Source organism: Ailuropoda melanoleuca, chromosome 1 (genome assembly GCF_002007445.2).
Source record: "Ailuropoda melanoleuca isolate Jingjing chromosome 1, ASM200744v2, whole genome shotgun sequence".
NCBI classification, from domain to species: Eukaryota; Metazoa; Chordata; class Mammalia; order Carnivora; family Ursidae; genus Ailuropoda; species Ailuropoda melanoleuca.
This window is the reverse complement of record NC_048218.1, coordinates 185,819,449-185,828,151: the sequence shown is the minus strand read 5'-3', so window position 1 is coordinate 185,828,151 and position 8,703 is coordinate 185,819,449. Positions and strand designations below refer to the sequence as shown.

At 39.8% G+C, this 8,703-nt stretch overlaps 1 protein-coding gene across 1 annotated transcript; it reads right to left on the bottom strand.

Annotated features, from left to right (window-relative positions):
- Positions 1 to 219: 219 nt before the first annotated feature.
- LOC100472672 (hyaluronidase-4) lies at positions 220 to 8,448 on the bottom strand. Its single transcript, XM_002919031.1, has 3 exons — positions 7,495 to 8,448; positions 2,440 to 2,529; positions 220 to 621 (listed from the first exon to the last, which is right to left on the bottom strand). Exons 1-3 carry the CDS (start codon positions 8,446 to 8,448, stop codon positions 220 to 222), a joined length of 1,446 nt encoding a protein of 481 aa, XP_002919077.1.
- Positions 8,449 to 8,703: the final 255 nt, after the last annotated feature.

Below are 8,703 nucleotides of genomic sequence, written 5' to 3'. Positions count from 1 at the left end.
ATTTTATTTATTTATTCGACAGAGATAGAGACAGCCAGCGAGAGAGGGAACACAAGCAGGGGGAGTGGGAGAGGAAGAAGCAGGCTCATAGCAGAGGAGCCTGATGTGGGGCTCGATCCCACAACTCCAGGATCACGCCCTGAGCCGAAGGCAGATGCTTAACCGCTGTGCCACCCAGGCGCCCCAGCATACAGTTCCCTTTAAACTCAATTAATTATCTCACCACGGAGTGCTCTGAGAACCTGCTAAAACCAGCAGGCAGAGTGTTATTAATGAGCCAGGAAAGGAGAAAACCCCAGAGCAGCCGTCAGCCGTCTTCTTCCCTCTGCAGTCGGCTCCTTCGTACCCCTGATAACAATGACAGGAAAATTTCTCCTCCATCGCTTTCAGGTCTGTATCGGATGCTTTTCCTTGCACGGTAAATTCTCCGTCCTGGGAGGCCTCTATGTGGTAACTTGCAGGGTTCAGGTGAAGGTAATCTGGAGCTTTCCATACCTTCCTTCTGCATCTGCCGTTCCTCCTACAGAGGTGGAGGCTGCACACCTCAGCCGCTTTGGTCACGTTGACTATGTAGCTCCCTAAATCAGAGCTCACATACTGCTTCACCTTTGTACAGTTGCCCTAGAAATGTGGAAACAAATGGGGTTTAGTGGTTTGGGGCACTGATAGGGTTAGAGCGTCCAGGCCCTCAAGGCAGTTCTTTGGCCTTGAGTGAGACCTAACATCTTGGCTCCAGTTGGTTGGTCTCTTAGGCTCAGGTGCTCTAACACAGGGGCCCTGATCAGAAAGGATGAAAGGTCCAAGGGGCAGGAGACTGAGAATAGGTTACACCAGGGCTAAGCAGCTGAACTTGCAAATGGGCCCCAAAGTCAGCATATAATGACCCTGCCTCTTCCAATTTACATCCTTTTTTTCTCCTTCTAGCCCCCAAGTTAATGGGTGTGAAAAAAAAAAAAAAAAGAACAACCCCAAATTAGAAATCATGCCAGAGCTGCTGTCCTCTGGCTGCCTTTTGGGTGTTGTGGTACCTTTCACGGTTGTGTAGGAACCTGAATCCCCATAGTCTACCGACTTATTGTTAACAGTCAACCTGTAGGTTCCTGGATTTTCCTGTTAATTGTGCTCAAATATCAACTGCCCTGGGTTCTGGACTTCTGTATACAATTCAAACACAGGAAAGCCTGGAAGGCTGACTAGGTTTTTTTGGTTTTTTTTTTTTTTTTGGGTTCCTATTATGTGTTCTAAACAGAGGCCACCTGGTTTCTGCATTCAGCTTCCCCTCGTGAGCCGCATGGGCTGGAAGGGAAATATCACGTCTACAGAGTTAGGCTTGATTCTCCCCACTTCTACCTTATTCTTATATTGAACAGAGGAGACTTTTAACCTGATACTGTCACAAACAGTTTCATGAAAGATACCTTGACAGCAACAAGTTGAGCCTGTGCAATTCTAAGAATAATATCAGATCATCACGAACTTGCAAAAAATTCAATTAAACAAAAAGTGTTGAAGATACGAGTATTACAATTCCAGGCAAATGTATCGTACTATAGAGATAGAAACAAACAGCATCTGGAAATACAAAAGAGATTGTGATTAATGTGGATTGGGGAAAACTAGAAAGACTTATTAGAGTAAATAATATCTGAGCTGGGAGAAATTTGAAGAGAGCTATAGATCTCATTTTAAATGCTATTAATTTTTAGCTAATTTCCCCATAGAGGAAAAATAGATTCAACACAGAGATTAAAAAGTTACCATCTGTTTCTTCTTCTCAAAATAGGATATAACACATGTTATGTAGTAGTTAAATGCAAGCTCTCCAGAGTCAAACTGTGGTTAATGCCAGCTTCACCGTTAACCAGCTTAGCTAGCTGTCACCCTAGTTGGATTTCCTCTCATGTTTTTCATCTATAAATGAGAATGGTAGTCTCTACCTCATAAGGGTTATTATGGCCAGTAAGTGAGCAAATCCAAAACAAAAAACATTTAGCACAATCCAAGCACGTAATAAATAGTCAACAAATGTCGGTATTGTGATTACTATCTTAACAAAAGTTAATAATACTATTAAGCTCCTTCTATATATTAGGCATTGATTTGGACTTTAATTCTCTCTCTTTTTTTAAAGATTTTATTTATTTATTTGACACAGAGAGAGACAGCCAGTGAGAGAGGGAACACAGGCAGGGGGAGTGGGAGAGGAAGAAGCACTCTCCCATCGGAGTTGCCTGATGTGGGGCTGGATCCCAGGACTCCGGGATCATGCCCTGAGCTGAAGGCAGACACTTAACGACTGAGCTACCCAGGCGTCCCTGGACTTTAATTCTAAAGCTGGATTATTGTGGAAGCCATGAGGGCTCCGACTGGAGTTAGCTATACAAGAAAGGAGCAAATACTTAAAATAATATTAAGTATACCTTCAAGGTCCTGCCTTACCTCAGATGACGTTAAATTCATGTCTCCCCAGATAACAATGCCTGCAGCTCCCAAGGCAGCACTTTCTCCAATGGTACTGATAAGGTCTTGCTAGAGTGAAGAGAATAGAATTCATTATTCATTTGGATATAAAACAGCACACCAGGGATTAGGATTAGAGGCTAAGTGCAATATTAATAGGATGATTCTCCACTTTCTTAGAGTAACACAATTGTTGAATAAACCAAGGCTCGAAAATTACACTCCATAATCGTATGGAAAAAATGTATCAAATATTTTTGAAGAAAAACCTGCATTTTGCCAAACAGGGTATCATTTTGGTGACAGCCTAGAAATAGCCACCAGAAGCTGTCTAATCAAACCAGCCATGTGTACATGACCCAGAAACAGAATCCAAAAGTTTTTCTTCTCCAAATGCGGAATACCTTGCACTCCTCTAAATTCTCTTCCCAACTTGCAACACAGGAGGACTTCGCCTTTGCAGGGACCCGGAGGGGTTTTGTGTCATTTGCATCCCAAGGCCAGGCAAAGCGACACAGTGTTAAGGACCCACAGGCTCTGATTTGGTCCACCCTTATATTTGGTCTCTGAAACTATTTGTATATAATGTCAAAGTACCTGACTTAATGGCTTTATTTATGACTCCTCCAGTCATGATAAAGCTGCCGGACTTTTTCTCAGTATGTTAACGGTAAAAGAAAACGGAATTTCAGCAGGGGAATTTTGGTTTTGTAATCCTGAAGGATTTAAGTGTTTAAGGATTAACATGGATCCAGGCCATTTCAGAAGGAAATTAGGAGTTGAAGGTATGCAGTTGGTTTCCTACTTTAAGGTCTCCTAGATAAGTTTACTAAATTATAGTAAGTCTCTCACTGTTTAGGATACTAAGCATTCACCTTTCACTCCAAGGATGAATTTCCATCAGTTACATGCTGGAAAATGTAACTGGGTAATTTGGTGGGAAATAAAAACAGAACTTTATAATTGTATTTTGCCTGGGGCCTTTTATATTAAAATCAACACCTGAGAGATATATCTTCTTATCTGACACGTTTATGGTCCACTCAAAGGTTTTACAACTTCAGTGTTTGAAGTTTTATTCTTCTGGAGATCTTGGGTTAAACTACTTTCCCTTTCGGACTCATATCCATTTCCATTTCTATGACCACGGAGTGCACTGAATAGGTCAGAGCTGAAAGGAAGAAGTTTTCATGAGGCTCTAATGAGAGTGGAAGTGATATGTTTTTGAAAAATATCTGTGATGTGACTATGGGAGGAGCCAGTCATGTAGTGCCCAGAATGAGACTCTGCTGGGTCTACACCCATTGCCTCTTCTGGCAAAAAAACAAGGGCAAGGGCACCTCTCTCCACTCACTTTGAATTCAGTGAATCCATAGTCGCATGACGTGATCAGAAGCGCCAGATCCCCCAGTGGCCTTCCATGAATTCCTATTACATGTATGTTAGACCTTTTTCAGCTGTTCCGCAGTTCTTGAATATTCGATTCTGGGTTTTGTTTTTTGGGGTGGGGTTTTTTTTTTTTTTTCAGTCTTTCTTCTCTTTGCTTTTCAGTTTCAGAGGTTTCTTTCTTTCTTTTTTTTTTTAATTTTGTGTTATGTTATGTTAGTCACCATACAGTACATCATTAAGTTTCAGAGGTTTCTATGGAGACATCCTGAGGCTCAGGGCGTCTTTCCCCAGCCCCGTGCAGTCTACTAAACAGGTGCATCAAAGACGTTCTTCATTTCTGCTACAGTGTTCTTGATCTCTAACACTTCTTTTTGATTCTTTCTTAGCCTTTCCATCTCTGTGCTTACATTGCCCATCTATTTTTGCATGCTGTCTACTTTATCCATTAGAGCCCTTTGCAAAGTCACTATAGTACTTTTAAATTTCCAGTCTGATAATTCCAACATCCCTACCATATCTGAGTCTGGTTCTGATGCTTGTTCTGTCTCTTTAAATTCTGTTTTTGCCTTTTAGTATGTCCTGTAGTTTTTTGGGTTTTTTTCTTGATAGCTAGACATGATTTAATCTTTTCTTGACAGGCAAATAGCTCATACTAGGTAAAAGGAACTGTTACAGATAGGCAGTCAGTAATGTGCTAGTAAGATGTAGGGGAAATGGAAGGGTTCTTTATAGTCCTATGATTAGGTCTCAGTCTTGTAGTGAGCCTTTGCTTCTGGACTGTGAAATTCATTAGTTGATCAGCTGTGTTTCCCTTTCTTAGGTGGGATAGGCTGGCTAGATGGGGCTAGAGCATTTCCCTTTTTGCAAGTGCAAGACTAGAGCCAGCTGGAGGTTATTTCCCTTTCCCCAGTTCACTTAGGCTCTGATAAGTCCCCAGTAGGTCTGGCACTGGTTAAATAGTTTCTTCTGAGGGCAGACCTTGTGAAGAAGAACAGAATGTTCTTGAGTATTCAAAATAGTTATTTTTTCCTCCTGCCCCCTGCCAGATAAAAACATTTTCCTCTGATATTCCTAAGAGTACCTAATAAGCTTTTGGAGGGAAAACTCACAAAAGCATATCCCTACCCATGACCGAGTCACCTGGAGTTTTTCCCTCTCATATTTGTGAGAGATGGTAAGGCAATTTGCTGCTTATTTGTAAATCGTTTTTCTAGTCCTAACTATATGTGTATGTGTACACATGCACAAACACACACATACACAAACACACTCTAAAGTGTAGATGTCAGGGCGCTGGCTGGCTCAGACAGTGGAGCATGTGACTCTTGATCTCAGGGCTCTAAGTCTGAGCCCCACATTGCGTGTAGAGATTACTTAAAAATAAAAAATCTTTAAAAAAAAATAAAGTGCAGCTATCTTTGGGAAGATTAGAAAAGGAAGCCATTATTAGTCATTTATGATTTGGCATAAGTATCAGGTTTTTAAAAATTTGTGGGCAGATTTTTATGGAGGATTGAGTAAAATGGTGGTAAACTGATGGTTTAAAACATCTGGAAATACCTTACCATCAGAAAGTTTTCAGAATGATACAGAATGATTTCTGGGACTGCCAAAGAGAACGGTTTCTTGATGAGACCCTAACTGTTGTTCCCTCTTTCCTTAAAGCAGAAATATTTCTGAGACTGTAGCTACTCAAGGAAGCTTATCTAGGTTTACAGAATGTGCAGAATGTACCAGTAGTGTCAACTAATCTTTCAAAATGAACACTTTGTCCCTTAAAGTGTATTGTTTCTTCCAAAAGTAAATTTATTATCATCAAAGATAGAAACTTGTTTAAGCCAAATATAAAAAAGGAAAGAAGTTTCATTGAAGAAAGTAATATTTAACTTTCAGTGCCAGGGTCAAGAAGATCTAGAGGACTTTTAAACCTCCCAGGTAGTATTGATTTCCTATCATTCTTAATCATTTGTTGATGACTTTTCTGGGAAGTACAAATATCAGTTCCCAATAGAGTTTTTTCTTCTTACTCATCTCATTAATGATGTCCAAGGCATAGCATTTACCAAATCTTGATACATCTGTGCCTTTCCCTTCTCTGAGGATGAAGCTGTATTCTCTATATGCTCCGTAGATACCTACTGTTCATGCTAAAGCCCTCATGTGGGTTTCCCGAGCCTCCTTCCTTGGATGCTTCACATGAAGTCTGAACATCTTTAAATGTAAGTGTATTAAAATACACACTGGTGAATTGAAACTTGTAATGGTGGAGAAGGAGGACGTGTGATAAACCGATAATATCCAGTAAGATCTTAAAATACCACTGCATCACCCATGTGAAGGCCTGAACAAGTCTCATTCTTACCATAGATAAGATCATAGTCTCTTATCATAGTCTCTTCTTATCATAGAAAGTTTACACATAATTATTGAAGTCCAACCATTAGAGCAACATCTACTTTTCAGTGTTTATCTCTAGAAGTTTCCATTTGAGTTATTAGAGTAGCAAAGGGAGAAGAAGGAAGGGAAAATTGGGCCGAAAATTCATCTATTTTAAAAGTTGCCCTTATGGTTTCTGGGAAGTCTTTGGCTACAATGGTAAAATAAACAGAATAAAACTTGTATTTATAAATTTTACCCTAGGGTTGTGAAACCATCTACTAGTGATGAATTTATGATTGAATTTAAAAACTCGCACACTCTTACCAACTTTTCGTTAACTATGGTCACAGTCCAGAATAAACCAGATGGCTGAATCTATGGATCCATCTACTTTTTACAGATTTGCAACACCCTTATGGCTTTAAAGAAATTTTTTTTTCAATTTTTAAAAAAAAATTTTATTATGTAAAAATTTTAATTTTTAAAAACTTTTTAATTGTGGTAAAAAGACATGTTATGAAATTACTGCCTTCACCATTTCTCAGCGTATAGTTCAGTAGTGTTACATATATTCACATTGCTGTGCCTCTCTTGTACCTTTTATCAAAACTGGTATTACGCATTAAAAATACAAAACTTTTTTCTCTTGACATTAGATGGCAAGGCCAGAAGCAAGAATGCTTCCAATTACACTTCCACACGTGGGAGCAAACTGCTCCATTTTAGCATATCCTCTCTGATTTTCCAGCCTGTCCACCACCAACTGCTTCAATAAAGGCCAGTTGTGAGGGAGAACCGTCAAAGCTGGGGAGGAAGGGGGGAAGAAGTTGCTCTTATTGCCTTTTAACCTTCCCTCCATACTGTGTTCCAATTAAAATTCAATTGGCATAAATGAAGAGTCTAAAGGGATGGCTAGTCAAAGGAACAGTTATGCTCCTTTCTAAGGGACCACTAATTGGGAATTCTTCAAAAAACATAATTAACAAAGAAATGTCTCTTTTAGGGGCGCCTGGGTGGCTCAGTCAGTTAAGCATCTGCCTCTGGCTAAGGTCATGACCTCAGGGTCCTGGGATCATCCTCTTGCCAGGCTCCCTGCTCTCCCTCTCCCTTTGGGGAGTCTGCTTCTCCCTCTCCATTTGCCCCACCCCCTGCTCATGCTCTCTCTCTCAAATAAACAGAAAACATCTTAAAAAAAAAAAAAGAAAAGAAGTATCTCTTGTAAAGACAGAGAGAAAATCCCCCCATCATTGGCAAGGAGTGTCTTACCTTAGAAAGAAAAAATAAAGGTTCATTTCTGTAGCCTAGCCTTGTGTAGACGAATACAGGCAGAGCATAATCATGGGATGTCATGGTGGAGATCCTCATGGATTCATGGACCCGAAATTGTGAGAAGCGCAGAATGTTTTCGTTGTCTCCAAGAGATTTTCTGACACCAATAGAAGGATATAAAGCAGTACTGCTATTCCAGAGCCAAGAGAGCTCATTGTTTCTCAAAACTTCCTCTTCTGGGCATGACCCAGTATAATTCGGGGCATAAACATTATAATTGTGGCAATCAGGATATAAATAATAACCCCAGAGGCCCTTGGGTCTACTCTTCATTCCCAATTCGATGGTTTCCTTCATGAAGGCTTTTGCACTTTCTTCAAATGTTTCTTTGGCTAAATCTTCAATATCAGTAGCTGATATGTTCTCTTGCATATCAGAAATCAGCTTTCTTGACTTCTGTCTGTAGACATCTTTAGTGTTCCAGTTACGGGCCCACTGGGGTCGCCAATATTCCCAGTCTATAACAGCAAGGCCACTGAAATCTTCAGCAGGGATGTAATAATTAATATCTTGGTCGGCTTTTTCTAGATGCACTTGCAAACTTATATTCTGTGGGAGACCCCCATTAATGGGAACCCCCTGTGATGTATACCATGGATAGTATCCCAACCTGTTGACATAAAATATAGTGACATTTTGCCCCCTGGCCTTGGCCAGTGGGCTTCCAATCACCTGAAACATTTTCAGATTTAGTCCTATATTGTATTTTATCAAACACTGATCTGTTGGAGCATTCCAAGCAGCTATGAAAGGTTTCCTTTGGTAAATTGGAAGTCGGGCAGGTTTTAGAGAAGAGATGGACTTCAGAATGATGAATATGACCAGACATGATGTGAGATGTATTGGTTGAACAACACAAAACCTTAATTGTCCTTCAGATAATACTTTCATGATAAGATAAAACCTTATCTTCTGCTTTAATATACTGTGGAAGACCTGTAGGGAGATATAATTTTCTATTAGTGATATTTGAAGGAAAAAGACTCAAATACCAGATAGTTATTATTATTGTTGTTACATATTTATATTTTAAAGTGCTTTTTATTTAAAGGTTTGAATATAAATAAATTGAGATATCGAAGCAAGGGTAGTGAGCTTCTATTCAGGGGCAGGCAATGCAATTCAATAAACATTCATGGAACTTCA